This window comes from Gambusia affinis, linkage group LG19 (genome assembly GCF_019740435.1).
Source record: "Gambusia affinis linkage group LG19, SWU_Gaff_1.0, whole genome shotgun sequence".
NCBI lineage: Eukaryota > Metazoa > Chordata > Actinopteri > Cyprinodontiformes > Poeciliidae > Gambusia > Gambusia affinis.
In genome coordinates this window covers 6,214,152-6,231,351 of record NC_057886.1, presented here as the reverse complement: position 1 = coordinate 6,231,351, position 17,200 = coordinate 6,214,152, and the positions used below count along the sequence as shown (strand labels likewise).

General features: G+C 40.1%; 2 protein-coding genes across 2 annotated transcripts in view; one reads left to right on the top strand and one right to left on the bottom strand.

The window, feature by feature from the left end:
• Window positions 1-299: 299 nt before the first annotated feature.
• cdc42ep1b (CDC42 effector protein (Rho GTPase binding) 1b) lies at window positions 300-13,932 on the bottom strand. The gene is made up of 4 exons (XM_044100635.1): window positions 13,745-13,932; window positions 6,031-6,498; window positions 4,666-5,216; window positions 300-1,348 (listed from the first exon to the last, which is right to left on the bottom strand). Exons 3-4 carry the CDS (start codon window positions 5,117-5,119, stop codon window positions 756-758), a joined length of 1,047 nt encoding a protein of 348 aa, XP_043956570.1. The 5' UTR covers window positions 5,120-5,216; window positions 6,031-6,498; window positions 13,745-13,932; the 3' UTR covers window positions 300-755.
• The window catches only part of zmp:0000000896 (caspase recruitment domain-containing protein 10), a 49,707-nt gene continuing 33,360 nt past the window's right edge, over window positions 854-17,200 (top strand). The window contains exon 1 of the mRNA XM_044100634.1: window positions 854-975. The gene's annotated coding sequence lies outside the window, so the exon portion shown is untranslated. The remainder of the gene's footprint in view (window positions 976-17,200) is intronic.

Genomic DNA, 17,200 nt, shown 5'->3' with positions numbered 1-17,200 from the left:
TTTAGTTTTACAAATTAAATCTTAACCTTAAGTGACACCTTAGTTTAAGTAAAACTTAACCTTTAGTGAAACTGAAGGTTAAGGTAAAGGTTGTCAGACACTGTTAATATTAACTTTTTACAGATGCTGAAAAATTTAATTTTTTACAGTGTAAGCACAATATTTCATATATGTATTTCTTGTATGTATCATCTTACCATACAAACAGATGTGTATGGGACATGTATTGTCCTGGGAGTGTTCCTTACTTCATCTCAACAAAGCTGACCTAATATTAGTTATTTCAAGCTGAGTAAAGAAATACATTTTAATTTATTCAATGATAAACCAATAAAATATTACAATAAACAACAACTCAGTTTACAAATTAGATTGTTAAATGTGTGAATTAAATCATGGAAGAGTAGAATGTCCAAATTTCCTAAATATACATTTTACAAGAAGCTAAAACAAAGTATGGTTGTTATCACTGGATAGATGTACAAAAGTGTTATTTATAAAGTGTACATATCAGTAGGAACATAAAAACATTGATCTCATACATGTTTTCCAAACCACTTGCAAACACTTCAAATCAAAAGTGTTTTCAGACCGTTGTATTTTCATAGTGTCAGCTGATATATCACAACCACACTGGAAGAAAACCAGATGGACAAAAGTTAAAGACTAATAAAGAATGTTAAAGTGAAGAGACAACCAGTCTCCCATTTGACTGTAGATGAATCCAGATGTTTGGTTAGTCGTTCTTAATGTCTCTACACTTTGATCTCTTCCTCCTCCTCAGATAAACCATGTGGTGTTTTTTGGCTGGTCCTCGTTCCTCTGGTGAAGGATCCTCCACCATAATGTCTAGCAAGGACATCCGCCGCCTTCTGGAACCTCTCTGCCTCGATGGCCGATTCCTCCTGGTGAGAAGAACAGGAAGTGACATCAGGCGTCCTCACAGACCCCCGGTCCTCCTTACGCTCCTTCCAGGTAGAGATAACGCTCCCGTTCACTTTGGACCTAAAAGACGCGCTGCACTGCGACGGGTTGGGGGAACTCGCTGTCGGGGTCTGAACAGGTGTCTCTGTCAGAGAGCTGGTGTCAGCTTTATCCTCTTCCTCCTCTTCCTCGCCTGCTGCCTGGCTGTGATTGGATACCTGTAGAGAGCTGGGGTTGTCAATCAAAGCCAACACCTCAGTCATTAGAGAAGGTCCGAGGTCGACGGTGAAGGAGGCCAGGGAGTCAGAGCGAGTCAAGGCGCCGCAGCCGCTGTCTGCTGGAGACGTTCTCCACACGTCGCCATCTTGAATCTGTCTGTCAAGTCGAGAGACTCGAGGCAGAGTCAGGAATCCAGACTGGAGACCTGGAAAGAGAAAATGAAAACAAATGCTGGTTTAACCTTGTATTTAGATTAAGGGATTTTTTTTCAATATAAACTCAATTTAAAGAAAACGTGTTAAATAGTGCCAGGTTAGTTTCTCTGACCGGTTCCAGTTTGTCCATGCTATTGTAACTCTTTCTCATGCAACATGAGTTAATTATTGAGAACCACCTTCACACTTTTCTTTTTATATAAGACATAAAAATGTTCACGTCTTTGGACCTGAGGACCTTAGAACGAGACCAGTTAGGCAGTTAAATACGATGGATGCATTAATTTAAGACAAATAACTTGGTGTCACAGTGGGGCAACATGAATAAACAGCAGTTGGGATCTTTAACAAACATTAAATCATAGGTGCTGAGATACAGTAGATAGAAGACAAGGTGTGTGTTGCCCTTTAACCTATTGATATTGATACCTTGGTATTTGTCTTCAGTCAGCACATACTGGTTCAGTCCCATAATAGAAAAGTTTTTTAGATAACCTTTTATTTCTTAGTCCTGCTTATTCTTCCCACAGCGTTGTAGTAAACTTCCAGACTGGATTATCTTATTTCCTCATGATCCGAATACTAATAATTAACCCATCAGGCATCAGGACAAGCTTATCAGTCCTACCAAGTTATTTCTAAGCTACATGTTCATTTTTAAAAAAAAAATCCTGTTAAAACCATGTTTTCCAAAGAATGACTGAAGATGGAGGTCAACTCTACTCATTCATTAGCCTACCAGAAGATTGGCTGATAACTGAAATTGAAAATTGGACTACATTTAATATTTTTATTACATTAGTAGTACGTATCCTGTTGAATTAAAAATTTTCTAACAGGAAGGCATTAAACACTACCTCTATTAAGGTGTACATTGTTATAGTGTTTGTGAAAACATACAATATTAGAGAAACCATTGAGACTAAAGGCTTCATTCACTCCAGTTCAGTTTATTGTGGGGCTGCAGCTTTAGTAGATCGCCTCCTCTGACTGGAAGAGTTTCAAGTTTAAGTTTATGCAAGCTGGGTGGAGAACCATGTCTGACTTCCTGTTAATGCTGGATAGTAGTGAGCTTCATGTTTAGTGTTGTGGAGCTCTGATTGGTAGTCTGTACCTATAAACAGAAATATGTAAAGCGTCAGCTCCTCTTATTTGACCCAGAAATTAATAAGTAAATGTGACAACCATTAATATTAAGACTCTTTACAGACATTTGCTGTAAGTCGTGGACGTCATAAAATAGAAAAAGAAACTATTTGGGTTTTTGCTCAGCAGTGCAGCTGTCTGACCAGAAGGTGGCGGTATAAACTAAGAGTTTAGATGTTTCCCACTGTGTCATCCTGACTAAACTCTCAGGTTTCAACATCACAACTGTCTGGTCATAAATAATAAACATTTCAGTTAGATATCACACCACTTAAAGAGAGTAGGAAAACAATAACTGTATGAAGGAAATATCAAATTACCAAATTCACATAAATGCCATCAAATAATAATGTCCCATGTGAACAGTTAGAGGTAAACATGGTTGTAAATGAAAGCAAGTAATTATAAAACATCAAAAGCACAATCATCCCAAAGATCTCTGCCTCTCTCTCTCCGTCTCATTGGGCTAATTCCTTTTGAGTTGGATAAGAAACTGGGAAAGGGGGCGAGGGGATTTCCATTCCCTACACACAGCTGGCTGAAAGGCTCTGATTGGAGAGCAGATGCAACAAATGTTGGGTTTGTGCTCATTTTCTCAGGCCCACACACACAAACAGGAGAGATGACAGGAAATACCCGGTGAGTCTCTCTCCGCTCAGCAGAACGGTGTTTGTGTTTGTCGGTCTAATCGTGTGCAGGTGTTGCCGAGGTGAATCCAGATGAGTCAGAAGAAGCTGGGATGTTTGCTGGTTGTCTTGGAGGAATGTGGGGGGGGGGAGATGTAAAACAAAACAGAGGAGGTGGGTTTCGTCTTCTCTGTTTGCGTCTCCTGACTTTTATAGTTCTGTTTGCACCAAGGTGGTGATGAGTTAGATTTGCTTTGTGTTAAATCACTCTTACAATCTCATACGTTCAGAAAAAGTATTCATAGCACTTTGGCTTTTTCACATGTTCTCCCACGACTTCTACAGACTATCAGCTACAAACTGACACCAACTGAAAAAACTCTTATTTATGCAGTGGGAGGAAAATACAAGGTATTATATGAATAACAACCATAAAAGTGTGGTTTGCAATTTAGAAAAGTTCAAAACAGCATCCCAAGTTCTCACAAAGCATCACTTAATCCACACATTTCCTGCAACTGACTGCTAACATTTCGAGACATGGCCGTCCACCTAAACGTCCAGGTGGGGGAAGGAGAAAATTAATCAGAGAATCAGCAAAGATTCATGGTAAATGTGAATGCACTGACAGCCACATAGCAGATAAAGCAAACATGTAGAGGAAGGTGATCTGGTGATATGAAACAAAAATAGAACCATGTGAACTACATTAACTCTGAAACTGAATCACTCTCTGAACACACTTTTCATTAGCAGGTCCATGGTGGTTGATCAGAAATGGATGGAGCTAAATATAACAAAATGCTGGAAGAAAACCTGTTGGAGGCTGAAAAAGACTTGAAACCGAGACGAAAGTTCACCTTCCAGCTGCACACCGATCCTAACGAGAGCCCTGTGTTAGACTGGCCTAGCCAAAGTCCAGACCTAAATCCCAACAGATAATCAGTAGCAAGACTTGAAAACTGCTATTCAAAGATTGTCTTCATCCGACCGGACTGAGCAAAGACTCAGTGAAAACGTTGAAGTGGTGTGAATACTTTTGTAAGCTGTATGTCTTTTCAGCATCTCTGTGTTTTCTTGTACATTTTTATGCACAAAGTTTTATCAGTTGTATTGACAAGAAGCATTGCAGCCTTTCATAGAATCAGTTGTTCATTATTATTTTCACTGTCTTTAATAACTAACACCTGTAGGTTGTAAAACCCGCTGAAGAAAATGTCAAAAGTCCTCCTGAAAGTTGATGCTGACTTAAGACCGTAAAAGGTTTGGCCTGCGTTGGTCTGACAGTGTTCATAACCTGACCGATCACGTTCTTTCACTTACCTGTGACGACCCATTTCATTAATCTTGATTTATTTGTTATGAAATAATCCCTGACAGTGAGGATCATGCTTCATCGTCTAGTAAAACTATCATGTTTGAGTATGATCTCAACCTTTAAAGTATCTCTGCTCACTTTTAATGAAGATAATCCCCCGTCTGTAAGATCCTTAACACCAATCCCATGCTGGCACAGATTATCTGTCTTATCTCACCATATGTGCAGAAGGAGTCATCCGCCGAGTCCATGGAGTTGGGGAACAGCGTCCTCTGCAGGCATCCGTTCACAGCGTCTATGTTCAGCTGAGGCAAAGAGATGGCGTTTTTAATGATGGGTGAGATGTCCGGAGGCGGGGACGACAGGTCCCGGGAGCCGCCCCGGGGCCGCGGCACAGAGGTCCTCCGCACGTGGCGGAAGGTGCGCGTGAAGAAGCCGGTGGACTTGGAGCTGCTCGCCGAGTCGGGGCTCCCCGGCTCCCGGATGCCGCCGTAGTTGCTGAGGAAGGACGTGTCGCCAAACACGTCGCCGCCGCGGCCCACGTGCATGGTGTGTCGGAAGTCCCCGAGCGGGGGGCTGATCATGTCCACCGAGAGGTCGCTCTTGAAGCGACGTTTCCCCTGAGAGCCAGACACCAGGCCTTTGATTCCTGGCAGCTTTCCCAGACTCATGGTGGAAGAAAGAGTTGTGTAAAATCCCTTTTAAAATGACTGATTGTATCTTGAGTTTGAGTTCATGTCAGTCAAGTTTAGAAAATCTTTGGCTCCACTGTAAAACCAGAGAGAAAGAAACCAAATCAGTCAAGGACAGGAAGCATAAATGTTCAGCTGTTCAAATATTAAATCCATTCTTCATACATTCACTGCGCTTCCCACTGCTTCTCTTTATGATCCGCGCCGTGGGATGCCAGCACAGCCACTCTGTCTGCTTATGTGCTTTTCTCTCTTCCCTGCACATCTTTCCCAAGCAGCCCAACTCCCTTTTCTCCTGCTCAGCAGCAGCTTTCAGTCACGACAGCATAACAAAGAGGAGAAATTACAAGGCCGCGCTGGGTCTCCTCTGGTTACCACAGTCCGTGCGGTTGGAGAGTTGTGGTCCGTCAGGGCACCGGGTATATTTGGTTCAGTGGATGGCTGCCCAGACATACACAATCCAACCGCATGTGTACATACACCGAAAGCTTGCTGTGAGATGAAGGCAATAAAAAAAGACTTGCGTTTACTCTTAATTTTATATTTTTTTTAGACATCGGGGAACTGAACTGATCTCAGTTGGAGCTCGGCGCCTTAAGAGGATCACCTCCCCAGGAAACCGTACAAAGCTACAACGTGCGTGGCCTTCTACCCAAACCTACCAAGGTTTCTTGTGCTTAAACTTCATCTTCAGGAGATGGGCCAGCTTTCTTGCTGAAAGTTAAGCAACTTTTAAGAGAAAATGTAAAGAATCTTACAAAGTGCAACGCAGTTTTGTCTCTTTACCCTTATTTTATTAACCTACAAACACTTCATACGTTGTTTCTATCCTTGTACGATTACAACATGCTTGAAATTTCCTACAAACAAAGAAATAAATCGTTCCTTACTGTAAGTGAGGCCTGGTCACAAAGTCCAGCAAGACCTTCAGTGTCTCTCTGTCAGACTAAGGTGAAAAGGCAGGGGTCCATAATCGCATGCTGAAAAGGTTTATCCATGTGTGTGGCACCATGCAGTCCGGCAGGACATCCTGTCGCTTCTCTTCTCAGTCCACCGCTTCCTCTGCACCAAAGATCCAAGTCCGCACCGAATCAAAACCGTCACAGAAGAATTTGGACGCGCCGTCGTAAAGCGTTTAAATCCAGGAACTGTTTTGTCTGCATCGTCCTGGAAGAACGGCAAAACTCCCCCCAGGATTGTTCGTTGGCCTGGATTAGCTGCTAATCCTCTCTGTGTGTCTCCCCTCCCTGCCCCGACTCCCTCGATCGGTGGCTGCCTTCTTCAATCCACTTAGTCCCTCAGAGTTTTCCAGGTGGCGGCGGGGGGCCTCTGTTTTCATTTAGTTCACATTAGGAAGGCTAAAGACCAGAGAGAGAAAAGGAGAGAGCAGTCAGTGGTTTATCAGGGCGAAGGCAAGCAGCATTCAGGCGAACATAAAAACATTAGGAAACTTTGCTCTGATTGATGCTTTTTCACTGTAAAACAAACTTGACAGTGTAGGAGGCTTAAGTTGGGGTCTCTTGCCAGATTTCATAATGTTACATAGTTCACAATTAGGCTTATTTAACCAATGAGAGAGATGGTCAACAAAACAGTTACTTGACGCAGCGCCTTTTGAGCTTCTCACTTCTGCTGATGTACATTTTGAATTTTTCTGTTTACTCAATCCGAAGGCCGTGCTGTTTTGTTATTCCTGGTCAATGTTTTTCCTGGAGAAATGAAAATAAGGAAACGGTGCTGAGCTCCAAACACGTGACCTGTCCGGGACACGGCCAGAGTTGGATTAACGTCTCAGGGTGTTGGAATTTACAAGCCGGAGATGCAACCCGGTCGATCTTTAAATTGTGATGCAACAACTTTTAAATCCTCTTGCAGGACTTTTAGCTAACCTGCCTTTTCTATTGTTTTAGGAATGTGCCTATGATTTTAAGTATTCTATTGGTAAAGGAGACGTTGCAAGTACTCCACTCCTATTATGTATTGACACCCGATACGTAATGGTCTCCTGCATCATAGTGTAAGCAAAGCTGCACCAAAAAAGTAATTTTTTTTTTACTTGAATCTGCTCATTTCCAGCTGGAAACGCAGTAATTAAATTGTCCACCGATCAGTAAACACCACAACTATTAGCGCTGACTAATCATGATCTCAGCAACCATCTTTAGTATGAAGTGAAAAGATTGTGGTAGGAAATCAAAGGAAGCTATTTCAAGTACAGTAATATGTATCCAAAATCTGAGAAGTAAGCAGATATTCAATAGCAAACTGTTTTCTACCCAATTCTTACTCAAATTTAAACTTCTGTGGACATTATAACGGACATTTGCATTTTGGAGGAAAGTCTGTTGTCGCGCCACACAGAATAGGTGGAGCACTGTTCAAACCGGGCTGTGCCGCACGCCGAGACGTTTGAATGCAGAGCATATATGAGACAATCAAGGAGCCACTGAAATGCGATAATTGATTAAATTATTTTGCATGATAAAAGAAAGAAATATACCATAAAATCAACTGATTACAGAGTGAATATATGCATCGGCTGCTTCACATAGAGCCAACATCCGGCCTCACATGATGGAGTAAAAGGAGAAGTAGAGACAAGAGGAAGATGATGAGTCATTCAAAGCAATTCACACTTCTGAGAGGCTGAAATATATTTATATATATATATATATATACATAAATATATATATATATATATATATATATATATATATATATATATATATATATATATATATATATATATATATATTACATTTATTTTTATAGCTTTATTATACTAATTGTATGTAGTGTTTAAATCAGTGCTGTGAAAACAGCAGGTATCAAACTGAGATTCAATATTGGCACCTCATCTTAAAGGAATCTGGATCTGTATCAAGAAAAACTCTCGATCCAAACATCTGACTCGTTATATCCACCTCTGTATTTGGGTCAGTTCTCTTTGTAAAGTCAGAACATTTTGATGTACTTAGGGGTTAGCATCAAACAAGTACAGAATGTGAAAACAGCAAAGTCTTATTCAAACAATCTGTATGTTATGGTATGAGTTGTATATTGGATTTTACAGGATGAATTATCCTGTATGAATGCTAGTTCCATACAACACCCACTGTTACATTTGATTCTTTATAGCCTACTATAATTCTTTTCCCATTTTAATCCCATTTTGTCATCATGAGCCTTAATTTTCCACCACAAAATAGGGAGAAATGCACCGAAAGACATTCAATTATTGATCATTCCCTTTGAAGTTTGGGGGGAACGAAAAGCATCTGTTCTTATTGTAACGAAAAGAAGATTTAAGTGCAAAATAGTTAGTTAAACGTCTGTTAACCTGATTTTCTTGCTACAGCTGCAGTAGTGGATCTCAGGTCACAATGAGCCTATTGAAAAAAACAAACCCATCCCCAGAGTGCTGGGAAGCCCTGAAGCTAGGCGGACATGTGCTGTATCAATCTCCTGATCAGTCGATTTGGCTGATTGGCTGACTGTCTCCCGGAAATATTTTTCCCACAGTGAGGCCTGGAAAGCACAGGAATGTTCAATCTTCAGCCTGTCAGAAAAATCAGGAGTTTACGGCGTGATTGACCGAGTGAGGTCAGACTGGTGAGTCCCAGCTGATCTGGAGGATTGAAACGTTGCGTAGCAGGGACACAAAGGAACTCCAGGTGAAACCCAGACGTGATTCATCTGAACTAAACAATACCAAACATAACAACAATTGCTTGTAAAATTGTAGACTGACATAGTGTTCAATCACTAAGAACATTTTCAGTTGAAAGTGTTTTATAGGCGCAGTCTTATGTGAAATCGACTTTTTTGAGCTTTACTTCATGTTATTTTATTATTCCCTCGTCAGAAGCCTACCTGGAGTGTGTTTTTGATTATTCCATGACTATTTAAGAAATCCAGTAATCTCCCATGGTAACCATTCAGCTTGGCAAAACGCCCGGGTGGACCTAGCCGCGCCTTCAAGGACGAAGCTCCTCCTCAGAGCTGCAGTTTTTGGGCTTTTGCCTCCCAGAGCAGCCCTCCCCTGCAACTCCCCCACTCCGCTCCTTCAGACTAGCCAGCGGCAATTAGCAAACACCTGGTGGAACTAGACATCAGCTGAGTTCATTATAGGAGCTGCTTCTTATTGAAACGCTGGTAAAAACATTGCTAACAGATGAATAGAGGAGTGCTTTTATGATGAATTCCTGAAGGTGGAGTTTCAGAAAGAGCAGGAGATTTTAAAGAGGAGCCCAATTTCAAATTTCTTTTAAGTCATATTTTATTTGCACAACATTTTTAAAGTAACTGAAGTTAATATAGTTGCAGGATTGCGCTGTAAAACTCAAACTTTAGCCTTTCGAAAGGCTAAAGTCACCTGAAACAGTGTGCATCTGAGTATCATGTAAGCTTAGTCGTCTGTAAGGATTTATTTACACTCCAACAAGCTCAGGAATATGAAAAAAGTTTCCTATTTCCTTTGGAGTACATTTTTTAGCTACATTTAAGAGAATCTAACTTGTAATTCAAAGATTTTTTTAAAAACTTAATTGACTGGTTCTCACTTTCTACTCTCCATTTCAAATTCCTCTCCCCTCCTTTCAGCTCTACGTGTGACTTTTCTCCTTCCCAAGTCATTTTGTGTGCAGTTAAACTTAACCATAAGTGCTCCTTTAAACTGCAAAACCAGCACATTAACTCACTTTGGGTACTTCATTCCCTAAATTGGTCCTGTTAGAAACACAGAGAAAGTCATTAAGGTCTGTCAGACATGGCGTTTATCTCCAAACTGTACCTGCAGGCGCCCCGTAAACAAGCCTCAGAGCAGACATGGTGGTCGGAGGCCATGATGGGAAAGGCATGCAAATAAACTATCTAACATTTTTACCTTCTAACATGTGCTTCTACTTCCTTTCCTTTTCTTTTTGTCTGCCGAATAAATCAGACTTGGTGTCATTTGTTTCTGTCTTCCTCTTAGGCACACACACGCACACACACGCATACACACACACACACGCAGTCACACATACTTCCCTCTTCATGCGTTTTTCTTCTGCTGCAAGCGGACTTACTGCTTTAAGCAAACATCCGGCGCTACGGAACCAGAAACGGCAGAACAGAGCGCTGTTGATATTTCTGGGTTTGCCCAGGCATCTCGGTGAGGACCGCACAAACAGATGCAGGTCACCGCTGCCGTTGGACAGCTCCGGCCCCGTTTGCTCTGGTCCGACTGGAGGCACGGCACCAGCTAGCTGTGGTTGAGGTCAGAATGCCCTGACCGCTACGCAGAGCTCAAAAATACAGTAGTTTATAGGAATCTGCTGCTCCAACGTGGCGATGCATTTTTCTGTCCGGCCTCAGGCTTATAAACATATTTGACATATGGCTTCAGACTGGATATATTTAAATATCTCTACCATACAGAGATTGAAATTTATGCCTTTTTGTTTTGGAAAAGAGCTCAGACAGATTTTATGGAGAAAGGGGTTGTGTTATGTGTTTTCCAGCCATATAGTATCGATTTATATTACAATTAAGTGGGTATGTTACCTTAAATCTTTATTAAAAATGATTTAAAATAAATTTGACTTTCTAATTTGATACCTTGAATTTGGGCCTCTGTCTCTTTAAGAAGCTCCTGCTCTTGCTGAATCTCCACCTTCAGGAAGTCATCACAACATGGCTCCTCTATTAATCCTTTAACAAGGATTTTACCAGCGTTGCTCTGAGAAGTAGCTCCTATAATGAGCTCAGCTGATGCACAGCTCCACCAGGTGTTTGCTAATTGCTACTGGCTAGTCTGAAGGAGCTGAGTAGGGGGATGTTGTAATCAAGGTGAAGTACAGGGGTATTTTTTCCACAATGCATAAAGTTTTGTATATAAATGTGTAGAGTCAGGCATGTAGGCATTTCTTTCTTGATATTTATTACTATCAGAGGAAAGGAAGTTGAATACAAATCATGGTTTTCTTTTCTGTAACATGACAAAATATGAAAAAGTTCAACAGGTATAAAGTGTTTTTCAAATTTCTGCACCAGTGACAAATTTCAGATATCAGTTTCTCTATCCGGAGCTTCACGCTGCAACGCACTGAAAAGTGATTTGACACTCGGATCAGAACTGGCACTGTAAATGAACTTCCTGTTTCCTCCCCTTCGCGCTTTTATTGATGGTCTGCCGAGTCAACAAAATAGTTCAAGAGACAGAAAGGTGAAAAAAAAAAGATTCTCTAGGCTCCCATGGTGATTTATCTTATTGTACTGTAAAGAAGGCAGAGCAGGAAAGAAAAACAAACATGTCAGACGTTACAGGGAGGCTCATAGCTGTGCAATCGTTCGCTGGTTTCATAAGCTCTTCTTAATACATGAGGGGGTCTGTCAACAAACCACAAGGGGGGAAAAGGTCAAACATGAGTGAAGTGCAAACATTTCTAAGCTCTTTTAAAAGCTCGGCAGAACAAAGAGCTCATCTAAACTTCCACCCGGCAAACACAAGAGCTGCAGCAAAGATAAACCTGGATCTTCAAAAGGGTTTTTGCAAAGTCTACGCCCAAAAACAAAAGACATGCGTTGAACAAGTGCAGTACAGCTGACATATTGTGTCAAAACGTTGGACTGCCAGGTGGAAGAATTAAAGTCTGTGCTCTTTAATACATGCTTTTGAATTAAAGAACATTAAAGCATTTTTATTTTTTTTGCAGTTTAGATCAAATTCAAATTTACTTAGTTTGTTAAATACTGTCTTGCTTTTGTGATAAATTCATCTTACATAAGTTTTAACTTTGTAGCTGTTTCGTGTGTCAACATTAAGCAGTGATGGAGTTTAAGACTGAACTTTGGAGGGAAACTCCAAACTCTTTAAAGAACACCAGGAGATTTTCAATTTATAAATCCGGTGATTCAGCCAGTAAACAGAAAATGACTCTTTATTAGGTCTTCAAGTGGGACAATTATCCAAAGTGTTACACTTTGGTAATCTGACACTAAATCGACCCTCTTTTTGGTCATCAGACCCAATATCCTATATTAACTAATGGGATGAGAATAAATCTGGGAGTAACCAGAGAAATGCATGGGGAGACTCTGGCCAGGATTTAAATCAAAGACATAAAGTGAGGCAGCAGATCTTGATGTCACCTCTTATGTTTGATTGACATCTTTGTAAAATAGTTCTGAAACACACAGACAGATATTTACCTGCTCCAGCATATCCTTAAACTGATGTTCATCAAACACAATTTGTGGGTTTAATCTTCATTGTGCCCTGGTTTATGTATTTTGCGGTAACACTTTATTTGACGGCTTGTGAATAAGACTGTCATGACAACGTCAATTTCAAACTTTAGAAATTATGTAGCTTTGATTAAAGCTAAAGTTTAATCAGTAATACTTTAATAACAAAAATTTATGTCAGATCAGGATTTCTTGGTTAATGTCAAGTTGTCATAACAAAGACATTTTGAATAATGTCAACTTTGTATTAAAAGTCTCATGATTTACTGAATGACATTTCATGACAACAGTCATAAATATTCATGAAGACTTTATGACAGGTGTTATGTCATGTTTATGATGGTGTCATAACAGTCTTATTCACAAATAAAGTGTTACCACTTTTGCTTCCTGCAACATTCCTCAGTCGTTTACTTCTCATAATTCAACAATGTTCACCTCCACTGGCTTCCCATTTACATTTATTTGTCCTCCTGCAGCAGCTTATACACAACGCTAACAGGAGCACACTTGAATGTGAAGTTGAACTGAATTATGCATGACATCATATCAGTGGTGCTTCAGAAGTTTAGATAAATTAATGTTTTTATCTCAAAAGCAGAATCGTGGCCAGGTTAGCTGACCAATTATCCATAGCTCTAAGGATTGTGTGTTTGTTTTTAATACCTTGTGGGGACCATTTCCCTGACACACACACAACGCTGTGCGGACCGAAGCCTGGTCCCAACAAGGGTGAACGCTGTTTTTGGTTTCAGGGGTTATATTTAGGACTAAGGTGTGAATTGAGTTTTGAATCGGGTTAGGTATGTAATGATTAAGGGTTAGGATAGGGGAAAGGGTAAGGTTTAGGCTGTAGAAATGAATGGAAGTCAATGGAAAGTTCCCACAAAGATAGCCACGCAAACGTGTGTGTGTGTGTGTCTGGTTTCAATGGAGAAAAATGAGCTGCCTGGTTGTAGATTTATACATCTAATGCCAAACTTCTCATTGCGTCTCATATTACAACTGAATTCAGTCCTGTTGTAATTTCATAAAACGAGTCACAATCAAGATTAATGTGATGTTCCAAAAATAAAAAGGCTTAATATTGTCGCACTAAAACCACACAACTTATTGCTGTTTGTTTGGTGGTGCAGGGTTAGTCTGAGGTTGCGGCATGAATTTCAAATTTCACACAGAATTTTTAGAAAGTAGCATTAGCATGACTGATTGACAGTTTGGTCTTAGCTGCTACAGATTTTAATGCAATGTTATTTATGCACACAGATGGACTCCAGTGTGTTTTTGCAGATTAAAGGCAAACTCTTCCTGCACAACACCCTGCAGATGACTCTTTAACCACTGAAATTACAATCAGTTTCTGTTCAGTCCTACCTTAAATAGCTCGGATCGTGACTCTCTGCGCAGTGAGCACTTCCCCATCTGTTATCTTTGTCTTCCTGCTGGGTTTGCCGCGACTTTCTGATCAGACCCGAACTTTGCACTGAAGCAGAGCCGCAGTGGAGCAACTCCGCTGCTGCTGCTGCTGCTGCTGACAAGCTGGAAGAGGATGGAAAGAAGAGAAGAGAAGGAGGCAGAGGAGGAGGAAGAGGTGGTGGAGGGTGGACCCTATGGAACCTCAGTGACTGCATATTAATGAAGGTTTGCATGTTAAAGGGGCAGTGTTATGTGTTTTCCTGCCACATATATAGTTTCACCTTATAGCACGATCAAGTAATTATGTTACCTTTAGTTATAAAAATGCTATATATTTCAAATATGACTTAAAATAAATTTTACTTTGTAAATTGGGCCTCTGTCTCATTAAAAAACATCTTCTCATTCTGAAACTCCACCTTCAGGAAGTTGTCACAATCTCTATTATCCCTTTAACAACATTTTTACCAGAGTTACACTAAGAAGTAGCTATTAGATGCACAGTTCCACCAGGTGTTTGCTAATTGCTGCTGGCTAGTCTGAAGGATCTGAGTGGGGGGAGAAGCAGAGGAGGGGGGGGGGCTGATCTATGAGGCAGAAGATCTGAAGCTTGGAAACAGAGCTGCATCTTGAAGGTGGAGCTGGATCCAACCAGGCGTTTTGCACAGCTGAATGGTTGCCATGGAGTTTAAACGATTACTCAAACAGAATCAGAAAGAATCAAGGCAACACTTCAGGTAACCTACTTAATAACATGATGCAAAACTCAAAAAGTCAATTTTATGTAACACTTCTTTGTTTTATTCCAATTAATTTTTTAAATGATGAAAACAAATGTTGCATTTTAACTATTCTGGTTCATGCTGACAATATTTGTGCATTTATATGTTAATAATAAAATGAAAGCACATAATGATTCAATAAAACCAGAATATCAGCATGTATTCAACATGTTGTTTTTTTAGCACAAGTTTTGCTGCATTTGGATTTCTTTTAGGCATAAAATGTCCTAGAAATAGCAACAAGCTGTTTAATATCTTTTCAAAGAAAGTGGCATTTAAACATTTTCCCAGACAAACACAGCTAGAATGTGGTTTTCATTAGCCTTTGCTAGCAAAAATGAAGTTGAGCATTAGCGCATTTACTGGGCTGGAAAAAGCTCAATCCAATCTTTAAATCTGGCTCTAAACTACAACTGCTTATATAACATTTCTCAACTTTTACAAAGTTTGAATATTCATTCAGAATATAACCTGCTCAAATACTTTGACTTAAGGTTCTCTACTAGACACAACGCAGAACGAAGGAGCAGAGCTAACAGCTAGCCAAAACAACATCTTCAGCTAACTTTTCCAAAAGAAAGTATCTCAGATTGATAGAATTTAGCAATTATTAAACATTACATTTTCAACCTGTTACAGTTTACCACAATTTAAACACTTTTAATGGCTAAAATGTAATACCATACAAAGTTATTTTTTGCTGTGTACAAAAACTTTCTGTTTTGCTAAAATGTAGCCGTCCAAACAACAGAAGATAGTTCAGAACCATAACAGCGTATCACTCTGAGGATATCACAGGAGGCAAAGTGGTGAAGAATCACATTCTGATGTCAGGGTGAGGCCTCCAATAATAAACCGCTGTGAGTTCCCACACTGCTCTGTTTGCGTGTGGTTGGGCTCATGGTCTCATGTAAAAATGGGTTTTGTTTTGCCCTTGTGTTTTTGTTTTTTTCTTTTTCTGACCGTGCTCATTTGTTTAGTGTAAGAACTCTCCATGTCTGAACTGGTGATTTTATTTCTTCTCTGGGAATGAAGTGACTCTTTTAATCAATCACCAGACATTATCCCTGACCTTTAACCTGCTCCTTAAGAATGATACCCTCAATACTACACAGGAGGTTATATAACTTTTGGACAAAAAAGAAATTCTCTTCACCATGGTTATGTAGTATACTTACTTACTATACTTTCAAAAGTATCCATACTGGGTAAACATTTACACATTTTGTCATGTTACATCCACAAACTGTGATGAATTTTACCTGTTATGCAAAATGTATTTTCTGCCTGTTTTTATACTTCTATTTGAGTCTCAACAGCATCAAAACAGCCCAACCACTTAAGAAAATAACACCCAGACTTTTTTTGCCAATAAGTTAATGTTTTTGGTGTCTAGAAAATGAATAATTTTCCTACATCGTTACCCAGCAAACCAAATTGAGCTGGTTTTATCGCTGTTTGCGCTGTACAATGGCCGCTGGAAAAGTCAAGTGTTTTTTTGTTGACTTACCATTTAGAAACTACTTGCTGCATTCTTGGCTGTGCAGGAGGCTCCACTTCTGCTTTTTAAAAATGAAAGATTACATAAATATGCATCTGTTTGCAGCCATTGTCATGTGTGAGCAGCAATTTATGTAGATTTAAATTGACAAGAAGCCCCAAAACAGAATAAAGCAAACTAAAACCTCAAAATAGGTCACCTTTAAGTGACAGACTGCTTGTTTGGTGTTGGTTTATCACATACAATCCTAGTGAAATACAATGAAATTTGAGGTTGGAACCTGAAAAAAATTAAGGAAGTTCAAAGAAGATGAATACTTTTGCAAGACACTGTTAAATATAAAAGATTATTGCACGTTTTTGACTCATTACAATTTCTCATATGCATTACCAATTCTCTGGACACATGCATAAACTATCCTGCATTCAAGTTAAACTTTGCTAAAAGTTACATTATGATTTGTCAAAGTATATTTGCTGCGATATTTTTTATAAGGCAGAAACATTCAAAAGGAAACAAAAAAACCCAGCTCTTCACATCCTCAGGATTTCTGGGATTAGGTTTCATTCAGCCTGCCAATTTACTTATACGCACTGAGAGAAGACTTAATGCCAGCGCCGGCTGTTGCAACCTGAGAAATAATCTTTTAAAAGTTTCAAGATTCCTCCGGACGAGCCAGATCCCAGAGGTTCGGGCCAGCTGGGAAAAACTGATATCTTGTGACATGTGTGAGAGAGAAAAAATGGAGCAAGCTAAAAAACCCCCGGGGGGGGGGGAGCCTGGATCGACTGAGAGTCGAGGTGGAAAACGTAGGAAAAGAGCCTGGAGGATGCTGGGAGATGAGGATGACAGCTCTCTGTGTGAGAAGAAAAAAGAGAAGCAGATGTGAGGATGAAGGCAGACGTCGTCTGAGATGGGAAACATTTGTCCCGTCGACAAGCATCACATGGCCTCTGGTGAGCAGGGAGGGTAAAAAACAACGAGGAGACAATAACAGGAAGTCAGGCGGCGCAATCTATCATCCTCAAAACATCTCTGTGAAGATCTGTGAGGAATAATATTTAGGTCCTTGTTGCTTATTTTAGGCATGCTTGTAATAAGATCCAGTGAGGATTAAGAGGAGGACCACCC

Coding starts and splice junctions, on each gene's coding strand:
- cdc42ep1b (XM_044100635.1), bottom strand. CDS start 5,119: ATGAGTCTGGGAAAGCTGCCAGGAATCAAAGGCCTGGTGTCTGGCTCT. Junction 1,349..4,665: donor TGACTCCTTCTGCACATATG/GTGAGATAAGAC, acceptor TTCTCTTTCCAG/GTCTCCAGTCTGGATTCCTG.